The following is a 21,965-nucleotide window of genomic DNA, read 5'->3' as shown; positions in this document are numbered from 1 at the left end:
TGTGTGATTCTGTGATTCCTCAGATACTTCTTGGCGGTTTTTTGGATGAATAGTTACCAAAAAATCTTTATTGCTGCACAAGAAGCACCCTGAGATGAGGCTTAAGGACAAATTTCTTCCCACCCACTTAGGAGGTTTCCTTATAGGGTCCTGAAATCTCCAACTGCAAGGCCGGGTGAGCTTTCTAAGCAGGCTGTTGCCAGACCGACAGAGTGAGTGCTGTTGTCTTCAGGCTTCCCCCGAACCACCAAGGACAATATAGATATAGCTGTTAGGGAGACACACGCACCGTGCAGCCTTTTATGACTATTTGTTATAGGACATGGTGGACCTGGTAGAAGGAAATGTAATTCTCCTGAACGTAATGGAGTTTCACCATGTTTTATTGTCCCTAGATATGATGAACCACAATCCCAACATACTAAATCTATAAGAATTTATTACCTCCTTATAGGCTCTTTAAGATCTTCTATTTCATCTGAAGCTGGTTATTTTTCTGGCTGCTTCATTTCTGTGTCTTTATCAGTGAGCTCGTAACACACTATTTAACATTTAATGTGATCTGATCCCCAGCTCAAATATGTTTAAGTGAATGTATTTTGATTTTATGCCTGCTAATTTTGCTCAGTGACAAGTTAGCATTATCCCCATAATTCCGGGTCGCTGACTTAGACAAGTAGTTTCTTACTCTTTATACCATTCTGATGGCTCTCTAGGGACCCTCACAACAGCCTTCCTATTTCAGCAGCAACTCCCTTTCTCATTTACCTGGGATCCTCAGACCAGGCTATAAACTTAGTGTAGTGATGGCTTCACAGCTCCAAACCAATTCTTGTCTGCTGTATCGCTCTGGTGTGCCGTGGCTGGAGTGAGCCACCCTGAGGAACACAATAAATGGTGCTCAGGTCTGTTTGTTAGGTCTCCCTGTCTCCCCTTCCAAGACATTTCTCTGTTTCAATGACAAAGCGGGAACAGTTTTGTAGCCACTCAAGATGTCTATCTAATTCAAGAAGAAGCAAAGAGAAGAAGATTTTGCATTTTGAAAATGCCAGGGTAGGAATGGTGATTTAAATTGAAGAATCCTATAATACTTCCAGCTGAATTAAATCTCAGCTGTGTGGTAAGAGCAGATCTCTGTTGACGCATCAAGACCTGACAAGCCCATTAGTGTAAAAAAATGAGAAAAAGTGGAAAAAAATGAAAAACACTCAGTACTGATGGAAAAATCAAATTGACAGTGGAAAATGAAAGCAAATATTTTATGATTTTACATCATAACTTACAAATACTTACTTATAAATAACGAACAACAGTCAATATGTGTGATGCTGTTTTTCTTTAAGAAAAAAGTTGCCTTTCTTTCTAGACCATAACCATATTCCCAATATGATGACTGACCCATGGATATTTAATTCTCTTTATGCAGCTCTGCTTAGGAAGGAAGAATACTTGCTTGGATCCTCAGAGGAGCAAGCTGGTCTATGGCTTTAAGTAGAAAGTTTAAAATAAAAAATCTTTTTCAGCTCAAGTCAACTGGCTCAGTCAGAACTTACTAACCTTGTAAATCAGAAGTTGCCAGAAACATTGGATGCCTTCTGGGACTGTCTGACATACTCCTCGTCTCTCCTTTCCCCACTACGTATTGTCTGCAAATGGGATATGGAAGTGAAGAAAGGAACCCCAAAGTACCACATGGAATTATTGACCACCAGACGTCACGTGAAGACCCCATATCTGGGTCTTCTTGGAAACAGAAGATTTAAACCTAAATTATTTCCTGGGTAAAGTTCCACTGACTTCACAGGAAGGATTTGAACTTGAAGAACCATTTAAATTTCACTATGATTAGGACACAGAGAAAGAAAATGCTTCAGTGATATGGTTGGTCTCTGCTCAGAATTAATAGCCTTCTCTGACTCACATGAGGAAGTTTTAGGAAATTCAAGCATGTGGAATGTATGCAGAATGTTTCTTTTTTGATCTCAGAAACTGCTAATCAAAATTAAAATTGTATAATTTCACTGTCTCTGACTCATTCTTCACCTGCAGGGAGAAATGCTAAGATAATATTCAAAGCAAATCTTCATTGTGTAAATCCAACTTCTCACTCTTTAAAGGTGAATTGATGTTTAATGCTTGACTTTCATTTTTAGTGTAGTAGTGTGTTATCTTGAACACTGTGACTTGTCCAAGGAATTTAGCCAAAAACCTCTGGAACCTATTTTGAATGTAATTGAGTAAAGGTACTTTGCTAATGAGCAGCATTTGAGATGGTTATATTTTCCTTTGAAATTGTTCTTTATTACGATGCAATTAGATTGCACAGATTATCATTCTGGGAAAAAAACAATTAGCAAAGAGTCCCAGAGATCAGTCATCTTGAGAACTAAATGTGTTGAGCAAGGAGTTAATTTGAACTGTTTTTGTTTTTCAGACATTGCAAATGGATGTAAACAAGCTGAATATCACATTGCTTCGAATATTTCGCCAAGGAGTGGCAGCAGCACTGGGACTGTTACCTCAGCAAGTTCATATCAACAGACTCATTGTAAGTACCAAAGGGCTGTGTGTAATAAAATGTACCTTGTTATTTTGAATTCTTTTAAATTTATTTTCCTGCCATTATGGAAAAGTGCAATAAAATAGGACAGAAAAATGCTTTTTTCCAGTATTTTTTTAACTGCACTACAGAAAAATAGACCTCCATTACAAAATTATTTAAATTTTCTTTTGAAAGGAAACCATTCTTAGTTACAGTCTGGAGAAAAATTAAGTCAGATAAACCTCTTTTGTGCCCTATTCATAAGTAGATTGCTTATCCCTTAGTTTTCATTCCAATGCAGTTCTATATCACATTCATTAAGAGACACTTATTCATGTTTTGTTTCTCAAAGGTGGAATATTGCTCAAAAAATACATGTGATTCTGCCTTTCAAAGGCATCTTCATAATTTATCCTCAGACTTTCCATTAGTAAATTCAATGTCTTCTCACAATATTAGTATTCACATTTTGCTATTCAGCTATAACAATCTATGCTCAGAAATTATCTTGTAGATTACAGTATCATATTTGCAAAAGATGACAACGAATTTGCTTCTAGCAACAAAGACTTTTTAAAAGCAATTGTCATTGTATGCTCTTCTGTGTATGGTTAAGAGCATACATCCTTAACACCGCGGTCTTTTTATGACAGTTTTGCCGTGAAACAAAAAAACCCACAACATCCTGTGTGTATTGTTAGCATTCAATTCACATTGCAGAGGGAAGAAGAGTTATTTTATTTTATTCTACATGCAGGTTGAATACTAGGGAAGAAAACTGACAGGTTCAGTATAAAAGTATTTCCTGCCTTGATAGCTTGATAGGATTATATACATCAAAAAGCATTATAAAACTCCTTCTAATAATGTCTCTGTGAGAAAGGATCACACAAGAAGTACAGTGGAAAAGATCAGTAGGAATGCAACACAGCCCTTTTCAGGTTAGCCAGGGATGTCACTCGTTCCTGACAAGTGATGCTAAATCTCCTTTGTCTCCTGTATTAACCAGAATGAAAGGTTGAAAGACATATTCAGAGAAAAGCACAATTAAATGAGAAATGTTCCAGAGTTTCAGATGTGTATTTCAACATGCTAAGTCATTTAGCAGCTTTCTCACTATGCTCTGTGGAAATTACATAACTAAGCAGAAGAAATATGCTGTTTATTTTCCTACTGGCTCCATAGCTTTTACCTTTCTCCTCTTATTTGTGATCTAAGGGAAGAGGTAATATCATCTTGCTTGAGCATATAGCTCAGAATACAGTAAGTACCATTAATTAATTAGTCTTCTCAACATCTGTAAAAGTCTGCTATGAGTTAATCTTTTAATGATACAAGAAAGAACACAAAATTTTACCCTATTTGGTCTAAAAATCACACAAAGAAAGTCAAAATTCACAAGGAAGAAAAATACATCTTAGGAGACACTATTCCCACTTCCCATCCTTCCAACATGAGACAGTTTCTCTCATGCAGAGTGCTGGCAAGCAAGCAGGGCACGTCAAAATTCATCTCACCTTACTCCCGCCTAGTCTAAGCTACTCATCTAGGTTCCCTGTCAAAGCAATATAGAGAAGGGTAACTGGAGGAGGAGAGGCATTGGGATCCCGATTATTTTAGGATGGATTAAATCATTCTCTGGAGATGCCAGTCTCTCTCCGCTGACTTTGGAGGTAGGGTAGATGACAGAAGTGAGGTAAGCTGGCTCCCTCCCAAGTGAGCAGCTCTCAGAAGTGATCAGGAGCCTAGCAGCCAGGATGTGGTTGGGCACAGGGAGAGCAGAGCGCCTGCTAGCCTCTTACATATAACAACATGGTGCGCAAGAAATATTAACCAGGCATTTCCAGGGTCTCCTTAACCTTTCCAGTAAAACCGCCTCCCATAAAGGCCTTTTAAAGGGCAGAGGAACTCGTAAGCAGAGGAGGCACAAAACACTGGGAATACTGCACCCCCACCAAGCCTTGCCTTGTGCCTGCCACCTACACCCAGAACCGGCCACCTGCCCATGTCAGAGACTGAGTAGCCTCAAGTCAGCTTCTTCAGCTTGACAAAAGTCTCTGCCTTGAACTGACACTCCAGACCTCTAGGTCTGTTTTCATTCATTATCACCCTGCTGATCTGAATAGTCCCACTGAAAAATGCCCAGTCCCACCAGTAGCCAATACCCTTACCAATCTTATCGAGCAGATGGACCAGCAGTGCATGTGAGAGCACAGAGAGCAGATTTAGGGTAAACGCGTTTGAAAGAGTCCCTTTCTGTGCAGCTCTGCTTCTGAATGCAAAACTAGATATTTTAAGAATAGCAAAAGATGTCTTTTTCTTCAGTTCAGTAGAGATAATGATGCACATTCAAGGTGAGGGGAAGGAGGCGGGGGAAATCAGGATTATCCCATTTTGAACTGATCTCTCCCATCCCATAATGATGAATAGCAAATAACCAGACCGGTGAGGTTCTTGCCTGCACAGGCAGCAATGCAGGTAGTAGCTCCATGCTTACCTTGCATGTGTGGCACACCCCAGGTCTGCTCTCTACATCACAGCCTCAGCGAAGTTGGCCATAGCCCTGGGGAATCCGCCTTCCCACACCCTGTGTGGACATCAGCACTGTCTGGAGCGCTGGTCTCAGGTGCTGTTCTAGTCTATCATAACCAGAGGAACTCTCTGGCAGTCTCTCCTTTTGCTCCCCTGTGACAGACTGAGCATCATTGACATCTCTAATACAGCACCCCTTGGGCTACCAGGATTACATCAAAGACACCAGGGCAGGAATTAATAGAGGGGAGGGTAGGCATTCTCAGATTACCCGTTGAATGTAAACAAAACTTTTCTGGTCCTTTCATTTTGTTGTGCTATTTTAAGGAGTTGCACTGCAGTTGACTGAAAGGACTTTATACTTCATTGTGGTATGTCTCTGCAATGTGTTGACACAGGATTAGAAAGCATGCCAAAATACCACAGCATTATACTAAGCATTCCTGTTTAAGGACCACCTTCTAAAACAGGGCTGCATTTCAGCTCACATCAGATGAACTAACTGCTAAAATCCCTGCTGGCACTTTGCCCTTGACCCCATCCCATGGCTCCTCCCCTCACCATGTTACATTGACCTGCCTTGTTTAATGGTACTAGACTCAGGAAAAGGGTACCTTGTCAATAGTGAACAGATAAAGCACACATGCCCACGTATGGTATTTGCATTTTCTTGCACAGTCAGCTGGGATTTAAGGAGCCAGGGAATAGGTATACTCTCCTCACAGAGCAGGTTGCAGCCTTTGTATTCCATGCTTATGTTTTTGGAATTATAGTTACAATCTATAGACAGCAGAGATTATCTAATCTCAGACCCTTCCTATGATTCTGATTTTTTTTTTTTTATTTTCCTAGGGGAAGAAGAACTGTGTGGAACTGTTTGTGTCCCCACTGAAGAGAAAGCCAGGGATTTCTGAGGCGCTCCCATCTGAAGAAGTGCTGCGTTCCCTTAATATCAACATTTTGCATCAGAGTTTATCCCAGTTTGGAATAACAGAGGTCTCCCCTGAGGTTGGTTATCAATTTTCTAACCTGTAGTTTGTTACAGATTTGGCAGTTATTACATCCCTGGTAGTTTTCAGACTGGGGTTCTCAAGCATGAGGCAGGAAATGTATAAGCTAAGATGGCATTACTGCTGTAAGGCAATTATACAGCTAGCCCTGTTAAATTGCTTTAATAGTGCTTCATTAGGCTATTTAAGCATTAATATTCAGGTCCTCCTCACACAGCTGGGCTACCATTGAAATCAGAGTTTAGATCCTAAGCGTGCATCAATTGCCTTAAAGGAAGTGGGTCCGAGGACTTTTGGTCTATTAATGCAGGTCAGCAGGTATAACAATTTCTGTAGAGAGATAAATGAAATGCAGATGTCACGTGTGAGCATTCCTACCTGTGTAACTTCTGTCTGACATAATTTTGAAAAACTGAATTAGTACATCATACCCATGCATCTTTCTATTTTCAGAAGTGAGAGATCTATTTTGCTTACCTGCTCCAAAAAGAGGGTGAAAATAAAACACGTAGCTATTATTTGTATGATTGCATCCATTTTCTGGAAAAAAAAAAAAATCTATTTCAAAGCAGAGACTGCATTGCCATCTCCACAGCGTCCCAGACATTACCAGTAAGATGGACATCTGATTCTGGGCTGACCACTTGCGCTATGCACAGCAAATGAGAAAAAGCGAAGGCCTTTAGGAAAGGAAATCACTGAGCTGATGGACATGGTCACATCACATTGAATTTTATTTAGTGTTTAGCAGCCCTTACTTACACATAAAGACCCTCAGAGTTCAGTGTGAGATCTGAATAACTTCAAACATGTTATCAAGAACCAGCATTTTCCATGGAAGCTGCCATTTTGACAGAGGAGATGTCTATGTCCAAAAAAGTGGAAAAAAAGGAGAGGTTCTGATGAGCTGTGTTTCCCCCTATGGGCAAAGAATTCCAAACACCCCAGCCTATGTTTGAGCCATTGCTGAGTTAGTACTGGCTGTTATGTTCACCTGTATTTCTACTGATTAGAAATGCTTTTGCTCATTTTAAGTATTCTAACTCTGTTTAAGAATCTGGAAGATGTCTTTGATATAAAAAATGAAATATAAAAACAAGACCATTTTATATGCTCTACTACAGCAGCCTGCCATATGAAAATGAGCAGATTCTCAGGTTTTAGCTGTTCTAATACAAAACAAAGCCAAGCATTGCTGTCCAAACGTCAGATCAGGTCTTTGTATTGCTCATCAGTGACCTTGGCTAAGCTTTCTTTAGGTCAGAATTTCCTTTGTTACTGAAGCATATGAGACTGACGGTTGTGATAGATGCATTTATCTGTTCCAAGTACTTCAGTTACAAATAACAATTCAGGTAGACATGGGACAAGAACATATATGAATAATAGATGAATGGAGAAATGGCATGGAGCTATGAAGAGATGCTGGGAAAAAACAGCGCTGAACTCAAGATCTCATCTATGTTAGATATATTTCAATAATCTGCAGTGCTCAGATATTTGAATTTTCTCTCTGGGAAAAAAATGTGGACAACCAGACAGAATAATTTAGAAAAGGATTATTAGAATGAAAGTTGTGTAGACTCTAACTTCTTATAGTACTGTTGGAGAAGCAAGAGATTATTTTAATATTTCAGTTTCTAGCAGATTACATAGCTAAGGCCCTGATCCTGAAAAAATCATGCAGCTTTACTCTAATAGGTAATCCTTCTGGATCTTGATAAATTGTTTACATGAGTAAGACTTCACAGAAAAAAGCAGCTAAAAGACAACAACATGTAGTCTTTACTTGCTCAACTTCTAACCAGTTATTTACTCTTCTCTCAACTTGCTCTAAGAACAAATTGTGCCAAACAAAATAACAGCAAAGAAAATCAAAACAGGCAAACCTTTGAAGGAAGATATAGTTATAGAAAGCTTTACATAGCTTTGACACATTATTTTACCCATTTTCTGTGGTTGTTCCTGAACTATCCATCCTAATTAATTCGAGAGGTAATAAATTGTATTCCAGTAATAATTTGCCAGTTCACATCTGCTGATGCATTAATCACTGATTGATATGTTTTCAATTATTTTGCCTGTCTCAAAATTCATATCCTAGTTTCTTACTCTGCAGTAGCTGAAAGAATAGATTCCTTACATGCCTTTGCTGTAGGAACCACTGGAGTCCTTTGCTGCCTGGTGTAGAATGGCTTGTGTACCTGTGGGGATATGAAAATTTAATTTCATGGAGTTGTTGCCCTTTCAGGGATCCAGGGAAATGACAATACCTTCCATATGTCCTTTCTCTTCCAATGGCCTATTCTAGTTGTAGCATTTGCTTTTTTACTATGGTCTAAAGTTTGTGTCCGAAGTGGGATTTAGGATTGTGTTCTGCTCTATGGTGTGTAGCAGGGCCAGGAGCAGACTTCCTCAGAACAAACAATGACTGAATTGGTGCTTGTTGGTGGGACTAAATCAATGACCCAGGCAGTCTGTCATTACGGTGCGGGAATCTCGATTTCCTAATGTCTCCAAATTACTCAGGGAAAAAAGAAAATACTACTGGATTTCAGAGCTTAGTAGAGTGGAAGAGAATTTGAAGTGGTTTTGAATGACAAAAATGACTGAAGTTACAGTAAGTGAAATAAGGGTTACTGTTCTTTGAGCGATAAGCTAACTGGCAGCTGGAAGACGTGGCACTAAAGGATAAATTTCCAGAGTTCATGCCAAAATTATGCGATCCAAAGATGTACCATAACAGCCTCCTTGCACAAGGCTTCTGCTGGTTGCCTTTGAAGCGTGTGATATTAACTTCTCAGAGAAGAAATCAAAGGACGCAATCATGCACTTAAAGCATACAGAAACCGTAATTCATTGTAAGGACAAGTGATCAAAACCAATAGCTTAGAAATTACAACAGCCTAGACCAACAGAGGTGCCTGGGAACAAAGCAGAGCACAAGGCCGTGTTCCTGTGATCAGGCAAGGCAGACGTTTCGTTACACCCGCATGGGTGCACCCAGAGCACCACAACAGGGACAGGAGCCCTGCAGGCGTGCCAGCTTTGACATGAAATCATAACACTTTATCGCACACGTGCAAGGTAGAATCTTTGGGGAGGCTTCGTCATGGGAGCCATTAAGTGGCTACTATACAGTGTCCTGGGAGTCTGAGAGGTCACCCATGTTCCTGCATATTTTCACTGAGCCTGGAAGTGATTACTTGGCAGACTTCCCTAACCTGCCTTAGCCAACATAGTTAAAATAGCAGAAAAAGCAAAACAACTCAGTGTGAACTTCAATGAACCCTTTTTGATCTTAAGTTCAATTCCCAGCTCCCTGTAACCTTTCCTCTGAGCTCAGAACTACAGCTTGCTGTGCTTTCATTAGTGTTTCAGCCCAAGGAACTAATTGAGGTTAACTGATCCAATTCACAAACTCACCTATTTTCCAGTGAAGACTTACCTTTCCTGGCAGCTCCTGATACCTTGGCAGGATCTTTCAGTCACAGATTTTACGGTGACTACTTCAGGTCAACGTCTCTTGTTATTATCAAAAGCTGGCTGCTCATCTTATTTGTTTGTAGAAATGATCCACTAGGTTTCCATAACAAGACCAGAGAGGCCAGAATAGATTTTTAATGTCTTTTTCTAAAAAAAGAAGTTTATAAAATATCATTTTTCTAAACACATTTGTTCCAGTTCAGAGCAAAGCAGATACCTGTGCAGGCACTCCTCAGTAAGGTTAGTGATAGCATGGGATTGTTTAGAATACATTGATTCTTCTCTACCTTGAATTATGTTTAATTTAAACTGTTTAAATTAACCTGGCTAATTCTGCCTGAATGACTCACCTGACTGTGGAGACTCCTTAGGGAACGGAGTCAAACACTGGGGGACGATGCTCTTGATGATGTACGTGATGATGAACCTTCCTCCCTGTAGCCAGGTTTGCTCTAGGACCTGATGGTGGCTGAGGTACTGGAACTCCCCTGCCAGCCTACCTGCTCTGGTATTCCCCCACCTTTATCAACTGTGGCTTTTTGCAGCTCAGCTTGAATTTATCTTCCTGCTCTCTGATGGCAGTCGTACGTTCCCACTCCTCAAAAACTATCCGAAACTCTTAGTGGATTCTCAGGCAGGAAAAGGCTCCCAACTGAGTGAGAGACATGTGGAACAACATCAGTCGATTGAAACACAGCACATCTCTGTGTGGGAGCCTCATTGCCTGTGCTCATGGACAGGAGTTCTCTCTTGTTTGCTTTTTCCACAGCATTTGGCCGTCCTGTAAACTTATGTTTCCTGGGCATCAACAATTTGTAGTGAGCATGGCAGTTGCCATCCCTCTTATCAGTTCTCTCAGATCGAGGAACAAAGTTCTGAATGAACAGCACTGACGTTTCAGAAAGCAATTCCTTATTGTGGGCGTGAAATGACTCAGTTACTGTAGGTCACAGCCTCTTCTGTCATTAGGGAGCAGCTTAAGCAATGATTCTGCTGTCCTGCATACTGCTCAGTTAGATCTGGGGGAGAGATTTGCTTGGTTAGGTGAAGCTACTACTTCAGTGTTTCAAAATGGTGTGTGAGACATGTTAAAGTTGTGGCATACATTATTTTACCCTTTTTACAGCATTCGTTAATATTCTTTGAACTTTATTTTTAGAAAGATAAATCAGAGAAAAATGTGTACTGAACACACATACCATTAGACAGACAGAGAGATTAATTCTCTCAGACTCAGTTATGTATATGAAGCCTATTATAAAATATTTTAGAAGTTTTGTGACACTAATGAATTAGAGTTAATTAAAGTCTCTCACCCGTTGAGTCAAAAAGTCCTATTAGCTCTTCATTTACTTTTTAGTGTATTTGTCCTTTCAGTGAAAAGGTACAAAAATCCCCATTTACTCACTTACAAAATGTCAGCATGGCCAATTCTCCTTCAACTCCTGCTTTTTATCTAGATTTCCTCCTGAGAGATCTGAAACACCGGAAAGCCATCAGGTAACCTACCCAGGGTCAAACACTTAGTATCCAGTTAATGGGCCAGAGCCGCAGCTGCTGCTGTTGCTGTGGGATTCCCATGGAGCTCAACAGGAGCAGTCCTGAGTGCGGAGCAGCTGCAGTTTTGGGCTCTGAGCCAGTACTGGCACCCAAGTCCTGTGCCGTGAGCACAGCAGAATAACCTTGCTGTGCTGAGGTAGCAGATTGCATGGAGAGCTGCACCCCGTCAGAGTGGCAACGCTGTTTGAGTATGTCTAGGAACAATTTTTGCAGAAATATTTGGCAAGATTTCCAGCTTATCTTTGAACCCCCTGGTTTTTAAGTTGCTCACTTAGCACAAGACTGACACTTAAAAACCTTGTTAAACTGTCAATACTTGCAATACTTTTAAGCCCAGATCATGAAACACTGCGTGATTACACACACACACACATACAAATACACTAATTTTACAAGATTTGTTTCTGTAGTTTAGCAGAAGGGGGTAAAGGATCTCCATTCTCGTCCCTAGGGCTATGACTTCCAAAGAAAACTCTTCTCTGTTGTGCTTTCAGTTCTAAAGCAGTCAACTCCTGGTTATACACATGCATTTTTTTAACAAACAAGTCTCTGTAAATTAACCATGCTACCAAATACTTCTCTAAATGTTTGCATTTTGTGGCAGCATGATCTGCAAATTGTCTTGCATCTGTATTGACTTTAATCTGCATTGTCCTGGCCCTTTTCAAAGCAAGCAGGGCACAAACCTGTGCTGAAAAGAGGACGATGAAAACTGTAGTGGGATCCAGCATGCAGCAGGTTTTTGTCAGCTTGTCCTCTCTTCCCCAGGCCATCATCTCCTCCTCCTCAGCAAGCCTTCCCACATGAATTCAACTTCGTCAGGACTTTCTGTGTTTGGGAGGCTGATGGGCACAAGGAGTTTGCTTGATATATTAACTGTTCAAAAGAGCAGGCTAATCGGTGGCTAAGCAGACTTTGGAGCATGAAGTACCCATGTAAAGTGCTAGAAGGTCCCTGCAGTTACGCAATTCCAGTGAGCAGCCACTTATCTTTAAACACAGGAACTCTTTCCTCCGTGGAAAACTCCCAGTCCTCTTACACAATATCCCCAGAGAGGAAAAAAGGCCACCTTGAGATGGGAAGACAACTCACTAGTTAAACGAGAAGTTTAATTAAAGCCGTTAGGGAATTTCAGCGAAAGAGAAACACCAAGACCTTGAACATTTACAGTGGACACCAGAATTTAAGAAAGTCATATTTACTCAGTCTGAGAACCATGCTGAAAATACACATGAAAAGAAAAGCAAGTAGCTGAAAATTCGGAGAGCAATGTCTACTGAACTGCGGTCACGGAAACACAAGACGACATACTTTATTCTAAATAATACATTGCAGTTAGACTGAGGGTACGTGTACTACCAAATCTGTATTTGGAATCATAGTGAAATTCTGGTAATTTAAGAGCCCAGCCAAGTCCCCACACTGCAATAAAGCCAAAAATAAATGCTTTTACAATTATTATTATTTCATAATCCCCAGGAGTTCCCCAGGAGTTCTGGAAATTTTAGTGTGCACAGCTGTTTTAGAAATGTACTATCAGCAGGAACCCAAAGATAATGAGGTTACTTTATGCATAATCAGAATTATAGATAGACAGATAATGAGATTACTTCCAGTGTAATCAGAATTTTTTACGTGTGCACATGTGTGTGTGTGTGTAATCTAAAGGTGACGCTGTCAGGACTTCCTGGCTCATGAAGGCAAACTGACAAGTCACCTGCTCTTCGCTCCTGTGTCTAGTGTAAACAGTCCCGAGGCTGGTGCGTGGGTGCTGGGGCTGGAGATAAGCAGCGTGGAGCAAGAGGCAGGGCGAGAGGTTCCCGCAGCCCACGCGGGAGCGCTGCCCTTTTATCTGATGAGCCAGGTAGTTTCCAAGAAAGACTGCGGGTCTTGTTTGCTTACTTTCAACCAGCCCATGGCTCCTGGTGGATGATTATCTCAGTGGCCACGGAGAAGGTCTTAGATCATCTCGCATAGTGTTAGGATCCCTGGGTTGCCCGCACGCACGCAGACACACAGAGTGCAGGCGGGGTGCGTAGCAGAGGTGGGTATGCAAATAGCAGCGTTCAAAGTGAGTGCCATATACTGTGGAATGTGAACTGTGACAAAGCTGAGGAGGGTGATTAATGCCTGACGAGAGCTATTTAATCTGCGCACGCTGCTGTGTAACTTTCTCTTCCTCTTTCTGTTTTATTGCTTAAAAAGAAAAATGTTTTGCAAGGCCAGCATGAAGCAGACAAAATCTGGAGCAAAGAAGGATTTTATGCCGTTGTCATATTCCTCAGCATCTTTGTGATTCTAGTAACTTGTTTAATGGTAAGTTTCCTTTTTACCTTCTTTTGCTGTTCTTTACTTCATGCTTTTCTCAGTCTGAAGGATAGAGTCACACATTCTTTATACGAGAGCTGTTTTCTCAAAGCTGTTGAAACCTCTGCTACAAGGTAAGAGTTGGTCACTCTCATAATGCCGTGAAGTCAAGGTTTGAAGAACCACATTTCTTGATATATTTTGAGTCCAATTGAACAATGTAACTAGAAGGAAGCTGAAGAAATAAACAATGGGGTCTTAAATCTGCGTAGTGACATGAATGATGACTTCTCAACCTTCTTATTAAGGTCCCAGGATCCCTGAAGTCGCGTTAGCTGCCTGTATTTCAGTTTTATTGGATAGTAAAAACAACACCACATTGATACAATATTGTGAATGCATAGTTGTTAGAGTGTGTGTCAGTATTCATGTGTCAAATATAGAAATTTTAAACTGAAATGACTAGTAAATACATGAGAGGGTGATCATAGTTTTGAACAACTTTGCCATTCACATTGTACGAGTTCAGTGGCCAGGTTTCTGGACATTAGACATACTTCTAATATGCTGAATATGAGATGTGCAAGGGTCACACAGAAGATGAACAACACTACACCACCACTGACTTTCACAGAGTAATATTTGCATTTGTTCCAGTGTTGTATCTCACATGTTTTCCCTCTCTGAATTGTATATTTCTTCTGTGGTACATCAATATAAAGGCTACTGAATTCTATGACAAATCTCAGCATTTATAAACACATAGTATCTTGGAGTCTTTTAAGATATTTTGCTTTCAAACACATTTAATTTTCTTTAACCTACATGGATTTCCCACTTACAACCTTAAGATGGAAAGAATGTTTAAACTGAAGATTTTAATAAATTATTAAATTTATAACAAAATCTTATTTAAGCTTTTAAAATCTCCCTAAGATTTGAAAAGCACTTATTTTTCTCACAAAAATTGTTGCTTTATATAACTTTTACTTCCTAGTCATCTCCATTTCTCCATGCCATCTCATTCAAAAATAAGAGGGTAACTCTAGAAGTACTAACTTTTGCTCAAATGTTTTACCTTGGAAAAGCAGGTATTTTGGTCATTACTGACTGTTTAACTGGAAGGGTGTAGAAAATGCCGTCTGGCCTTGTCGTGGTACTGCACAATATTTTAGTTATTTGGAATGTGTAGATGGCACTGGGAATTGTAAACATTGTGGAGGACAGTATCAGATCTTAAAATATTCTTAAGGTGCCAGAGAAAAGATGGGAAGTAACAAGAACACTGCTCAGCAGGGACAAAAACTCTCATGTGCATCAATACAATGTAGGAAATACGTGGCAAAGCAACAGTTCCATAGGAAAGGTTTCAGCAGTACCGCAGAGCACATGCTGAAGTAAATGAGTAACATCACATTGTTGCAAAAAATACACTTCTTGCCCTGGGTTGTACAAATGGATATGACCCCTAAGATCTGCATTCAACTTAGCTCTGGTAATAATTTGGTTGTCATATTGTGTCTTACTCATTCTCTGTGGTCTCTTTCGGGTACCACACTTGTGAAAAATGTCAGGCAGTTATAGTAGGGAGGGGATACAAGAGTGATCAGAGATACAGAAGACATGAAATAATTTGGTTTATTTCTGACAGACAAAAGAAGAGCAAGGAGAAACATGATAGTTCTCAAACATGGAAAAATTTCAAAGGCTCTGGTAAGGAAGAAGATAATACTTTCTCCACTGGGGACTGGAAAAGAAGAAAATTTTTTGAAAGGGTGATTTGGCTGACTCATTAGAAAGAACTTTGTTATTGCATGGGTCACTAGATCTGGGAGTGCATTGCTTGAGGAAGCTTGGGAGTTTTCACCCATTAAGGTATTAGGCAAGCATCTGTCAGGAATAGTTTGGGTGTAGCTGATCAGGAGTTAGGGCAGAGGTAAATACTAGTAGACTCCTTGAATTGCCTTCCAGATGGACTTACTACGATGCTGTGGCCTTTTCTGCAGGCATTCCCCTTTCTGTCCCCTCCCAGGTCCAACCTGTATCTTTACGTGTGCTACTGTTTAGCCTGTGTAAATGTCTCAGATTTTGCCAGGACCTGCTGATACATGGAGTATGTGCAATCTATACGGCTAACAAACAGTTCACGTTGTTTTTCATCCCACTTTATGTGTGTCAGAGTCGCAGATTTATGAAAAGTAGGAATTCAGTATTTCATATTCAGCCATTGCAGTCTATCAGACCATTCAGCTTTAGCATAAGGCATTAGGGCTCATCCTAACTAGCTTTGGCTCTAGCAACCATATGAGACCACCAAAATGTGGCCTCTTTTTTAAAGTTACAGGGTAGGTCCACAGGTGGTTATTTGTAGTTTAGCTTAGCCTGCACCTGTAGATGACTTGGAAGCGTCCTTTAAAGTGTGGAGTAGGAAGTACTGCATGCAAGTGATGATTATGACGCTCAACAGTGCTCAGTGTAAGGCAGCTGAATTGTCAGTGTTATTGCTTTGTTCTGCGTAATTTCTACAGAAATTGTAAAACATGCAGCCTTGTCTCTTAACTGGGTTTTACGAATCATGATACTTCCCTGTGCTGAGAGCGCACTGTGCATTAACAGCTTTCAGGCTTCTTAATGCTTGGCTAGAATTTAACAAATATCTGGCCTATATACATAAAAATCTACAGTGCAGAGTATTGCTAAACAGTGTAATACAGCAACACATGAGCTACATTCGGACTTGTAAATTGTACCTCTGAGGTGGTTTTACATATTTACTCAGCTAGTCCTTATTGTCGTGGTATGGGAACCTCTTGCATCCCAGGAGCGATTCATCATATGTGGAAACCAACACACAGCTCATTGCTATTCTCATCATGGGCTGACTATGGGCTCACTTCCACTGGGAACATTGTATATAATATCTAAAGTTTGCCAAGCAAAGTGCTAAGTAAGAATAAATATTTTTAGCACTCCTATGTGTAAAGCAGGTCTCTGTATTTTTTATTTTACATAGATAGAGAAATAACTGAGCCATCACCAAATTTACTAAATAACACAATATTTGACAGTGGGTTAAACTATTTGCTATCATATTTCTTACTAATTTTGCCTGGTTTAATAAACCAGTATGTTTGCATATCCTTTTTTTTTTTTTTAAATATGTACGTATAAGTATCTGTTGAGTAGTCTGGAAGTAACACCTTCAGATTATGAAATATTTGTAGCTAGTTGTGATAAGATGGTTTTCTACATGATTTTCTTTTTCCCACTAAAAAAAAAATCAAAAAGTAGGATTTTTTTGCATTTAAAATGTAGAAGTTATGAACTTTGACCAACCTGACATGTGAGAGATGTCCCTGTTTATGGCAGCGGGGTTGGACTTAGTGATCTTTAAAGGTCCTTTCTGACCCAAACTATTCTATGAATCTACAAATCAATGAAGTTGGCCTTGTCAACAAATTGTGAGTATCTAAATTTTTACTACTGTCTCTGGTGTTTTATGAGTTATGAACAGTTACTTGATGTTTTGGGGGGATAGTTACTTAAATGATAAATATTTTTTTCAGCTTCATGATTGTATTTTGGAATTACTTTAACAAGAAGACTACTGAATAACAAAAAATGCATTCCAGCATCAAATTTTCACATGACTTATCTCTTCTTCTTAAACTTACAAGTTTCAGGATTCATAAAGTGGTGCAGGACTTCTGAAAGCACTTTGATTATAGAATATATCAAACTAACTAATACCAGCCTATCAACTTCAGCTTTTGCCAGTTTAAAGATTTAAATCAAAAATAAAAGTATGTATTTTTATCACACTGCAAGAGTGTTTAAGCCAACTTGAAATTAGGGGGTTTGTCTATGAACTAGTCCTAGATTGTCTGAATTCTTTTATTCTGCTTCTGTAGAACTTTTTATAGTGCGTTCAAATCATGGTATCCAAATGGCTCCCAGTAATGCATCAAACAACACAACTAACACCTGTCACATTTTTGCTCTTTTATCGCTTCCCTAGGGTTTGAGGGAAATCTTGATAGACAATTTTCTTCTCATGTATACACATGCACAATAGCTCTGCTCATGCAGAGATACGCACACAGCCTCACACACATGTTGATAAGCACTTATTAGAGACAACACTTTAAATTAGAGTGAACTGTGTTAACTTCCATGGTTTCTGTGGGATTTTTCTATATAGTCCTGGGTGCCCTAAATATCTTTAGGTAGATGAGTTTTCATATTACTGCTTCACATAACTGTTGCCAAGATCTTCATTCTAGAGACATAGTTATCTCATTGGGATTTCCCGTCAATCTCCGAAGATGAATACAAGCAGTTTCCACTGGTATTTTGAATGGGTAGGTAGGACTGGCCAAGCTAGGGCGTAACATGTCAGTTTTCCTTTGCAGAAATCTGAGCAGAGATATAAAGAGTGAATGTCATGCTGTCAGCACCCTGTCATTCTTCCATATAAGCTGAGTCAAAGAGGAGGCAGAAAGAAGACTTATTCTCCTTTTGGACTGTGGCTTTGAACCCTAGGCTTAATATATGAAAAAATTACAGGTGACCCACCTTGTGTATCCTGGAAAATAGTACTTCATGTTGTTCAGTTGCTCCATGCCTCTTGATTATCCTCACAATGACTCTTCTGGGGTATCTCCTAATTTAGGGGCTTCATATCTGTTTCCATCCATACTGACAGGTGTGTTTAAACTGATTTGAAATATGAATACAACTAAGTTGTTCCCTTTGCAGAGCTTGGTGATTGGGTTGATCACTGTCTTTTTGGCCATTTCTGTTTGTTTGACTTTCACCTGGAATTTGTTAAAAAAATGATGGCCCTGACCACACTTTCTGAGGAAAGTGCTTTAGCTCTTAGATCAAATGTGGTTCTTTAGCTTTTTTCCAACTTCTGCTGCTGGCAGGCTATCTTTTTTCCTAGGCTTTAATAATAGAGTATTGAAAAGGTTGTGAAATAATACTTGTCCAGATTTTTTCAGCCCAAAACCATAATTCCCTGGGTCTCCAAGGGACAAAACTATGTCAAAATATATCAGTGACAAGAAGGTGTAGTTAATATCATGACCGTGAGTGTCTGAGCTGTATATCTGTGGGTTACCAGAAACAAATGAGACCAAAGCAATCACTGGAGGAAAAGAAAGTTAAAATATTATTTCAAGCCCCTGTTTTATCTTTACTGATGCCTCTGTCCTTGCTTCACAGTAGGGCAGGTTTTTTCTGCAAAATAATGGTAAAGAGCAGCTTATCTTATCCATGCAACCTAATTCTAAACTCTTCTGAATGAACAGACGGTTTACGCAGCTAAGTCTTGTTTAATGGGTGTATTGCTAATGACGTTAGGTCAATTCCCAGCTAAACCTCTAACGCTAATCCTTGAAAAAACAAACCCATCAGATATATTCAGCCTTCACTGGAAAGCTACGGAGTGATAGATCTTTATGCGGTGCTAGCGTGGCAACAGCTGTCAAAGAGTCTCTGACTTGCAGTGATAAAATGCTTTGGTCCAGGCTTTGTCTTTTTGCAAACCAGGATTCAAGTCAAATGCTTTACAGCAACAGATGAGCAGAGTAGAAGGTATAAGAGTATCTGCAGACACGTTCAAATAGCTGTGTAAGTGCCTTTCACCCACCTCCACACACAATACTTACGATAGTAATTCTCATAAGTTTCATAGGTTTTAAGGCACATTTTGAAAATGGCACAACTACAGCTGGGAAATATTTTTTTGCATTCCCCTCAAGAGAGATAATATGCATTAAATAGGCATAATACAGGTTCCTCTGGAGTGACATTACTGAGCACACGCTACCTGCCAGCCCTCACCAGGCTGGTGTACAGCAATGTCACTGTGGAGTTCAGTGAAAGAGGATCAGTACAACTTCTGAAAATCTTTTGCTGCAGATGTCTGACATCCAAGTTCATAAGCAATAGGTGGACAGAGAATCCTGGTATTACAGTATAGTCAGACATCAGTGTCTTGGTAATTGTAAAACACAGTTTTCCTAATAGATGTTTAAATAGCCTCATAGGCCACACATTGCTTCAGCTTTATTCTGGAACAGGTTATGTTTCTCTGAGGATATTGAGGGATATCCTTATCCTGAGGACTATTTCAGAGTAGTAGCAGCCTACTATTACAACAGTGGCCTGGTAAAGTTATTCTGTTCAACCATCAGCTCCATGCAAAATGAGTAAGAGCTTTTAAGAACATCTGCTCCAGAGCAAATTGAGGCTGCTATAATTAGAGACGTACCTGGATATATCAGGAGCATCTATTTTATTTTGTGCCATTGTCTGTCTTGTGTTAAAATTCTTACAAATTTTTCTACAATTACTCTATTTATCAGTATTTCCTTCTTCACAGTGTCTTTTGTAACTATTTTCCATTCTATGTTTTTTGCCTCTTTAATAATACAACTGCTGGTATTACAAATAATTACTGGCTCACAATGCGAACTGTTAAAATCCCTAGTGCTCACGTGTACACACTGTGGTTTATGTAATGGAAGTATTTCTGCTATTGTGGGAAATGCCGTGTAACACAACTTGTGGCTTAGCTTCTAGGAATGAAAGCCATGTATAGCAACCTTATCCAGCATTTGTGATACTTTCCTTGCCTTGTTTACCAGGGAATTGAGACTGGGATTTCCTCTTTATTTCTGTAGGTTCTGTACAGATTAAAGGAGAAGATCCAGTTGTCACTGAGGCAAGAGAAGGAAAAGAAGCAGGAGATCCACCTCTCACCTCTTCCCCTGCAGACATCTCAGTCCGAGTATAAGACCACCAACAGCATGGTCCAGCCTGAACAGGCTCCAAAGGTTGTCAATGTTGTAGTGGACCCTCAAGGCCAATGTGTTCCTGAGCTCAAACCTCCCCTGTGTGCCAGTCCATCTCCTTTCAGAATGAAACCTGTGGGGCTCCAGGAAAGGTAGGATGGTGCCCGGCATGTTCAGGATTTAGTCTGCTTTGTTATACTCATGCTGCATGATTTCATATGTGTCTCTTCTGTCAGTGAATGGGAGACTTTGCCATATGGGCGTCTGAGAAGTGGGATTTTGGTGTATTAATATCTATCTATCTCATGGGTATTCTCTCCTTTCCTTTTCTTTTCATATGAGCAAAGGTCCAGAAGTTTGGGCTGAGATTAACTGCAATACTGGAATTCTTTTTGGTAATTTGTTTCTTCCCCTTTCCAGCAATTACTCCAAAGAAACAATTTTTCATTTTCCATTGATTTTTGCCTGTTTTGATCCTGGAGATCCTGGCAGAGGGCACAAGGGCTAGTTATGTTTTGTCAGCAAAGGACGTTCGCATTGTCAGGGAGTCCCTAGCACATGGGAAACTTAGAAACAGGAAATATTTACACCAACTGAGTGCATTTACCAATCTCACACAGTGTTTCCATTATCACCTTTAGATAATTTTTCTTCTTAAATCCAGCTGTCCATGATGGTCAGGATATAGTCCAAGGTCTACAGGCTTTACAAAAAAGAGAAACAACTGATTACTAATGAAACTGACCCTTGTGTGCAGCTCCTCAGAAATACTTGGGCACCAAACCTTGCCACTCATTCTACCTTTCAAAAACTGGGCCGGTGCTCTTTTTATAAAGCTAGTTATTCTTCCCACAGGAGAATGCACACTGACATCTGTCTCTTCTCTGTTAGAAACCTATATAATTTCTTGCCTGATGGCTGCAGGCTGCTTTCATAAAGCATCAGTGCTCTGAATAACTAATGTAGCATGCGGCCGTGCAACTGAACTCTTCCACCCCAGCACAGATGATAAATGAAAGAACAGACGCCACGCAGATATGATGGGGAAATCAGAATGACAAGACGACCAAGCAGAGCCTTGTCTGTGAGGACTTTCAGAATTGACCAGTAACCCTGATTCATCTTGAACCATGGGATTTCAATGGCAGAGATTTTATCAATGACTTTATGAGCCACAGAGAGAGCTAAGGGAGGGGGATTGATTCTTCCATGAGTAAAAGATGCTGAAAGGCAGAGCTGTCATAAAATACATAGTGATATCACTGCAGCGAAAAAAATAAGGAATGGAGGAAGCAAGTAAAAATATGTTTTGACAGTTGCTCTCATTCCACAAGACCCTAAAAGTAAAGCACACAAGCATGGGGGATCACATAGCCAGTTTATAATACCTAGTACCTAACATAGCATACGTAATGCTTGAGAGGGATTGGGGTGAAGGAATTTGTAGAGGGAGTTTGTACTTAAGAACCAGAGAAGAAATTTTTTCATTGCTCAAACAAAGAGAATAAAAACTATTGTCCGAGGATCTTAATTTCCACCACCGCAGATAGGAACTCAGCATTTAATACTGCTGAAACAAACTTCATTCTTTGGAAGGACAAAGTTCTGAGTCAGATTGTCAAAATGGAGAGCTGAGATACAAAGAGGAAACTAAACCTGATGTTCGATCAAATAAACCTGGCGTTTCAGCTTATTACTAAAGAAAAAGAAGTTGAAGGAACTGAGCAC

General features: G+C 39.9%; 1 protein-coding gene across 1 annotated transcript in view; it reads left to right on the top strand.

The window, feature by feature from the left end:
* PTPRR (protein tyrosine phosphatase receptor type R) overlaps positions 1–21,965 on the top strand; it is a 139,383-nt gene that overhangs the window by 60,690 nt on the left and 56,728 nt on the right. The window contains exons 2-5 of the mRNA XM_059816422.1: positions 2,435–2,548; positions 5,927–6,082; positions 13,336–13,446; positions 20,127–20,389. Of these exons, the coding sequence (XP_059672405.1) occupies positions 2,435–2,548; positions 5,927–6,082; positions 13,336–13,446; positions 20,127–20,389 (644 nt within the window). The remainder of the gene's footprint in view (positions 1–2,434; positions 2,549–5,926; positions 6,083–13,335; positions 13,447–20,126; positions 20,390–21,965) is intronic.

This window comes from Gavia stellata, chromosome 4 (genome assembly GCF_030936135.1).
Source record: "Gavia stellata isolate bGavSte3 chromosome 4, bGavSte3.hap2, whole genome shotgun sequence".
NCBI lineage: Eukaryota > Metazoa > Chordata > Aves > Gaviiformes > Gaviidae > Gavia > Gavia stellata.
This window is presented reverse-complemented; position numbering and strand designations above follow the sequence as displayed.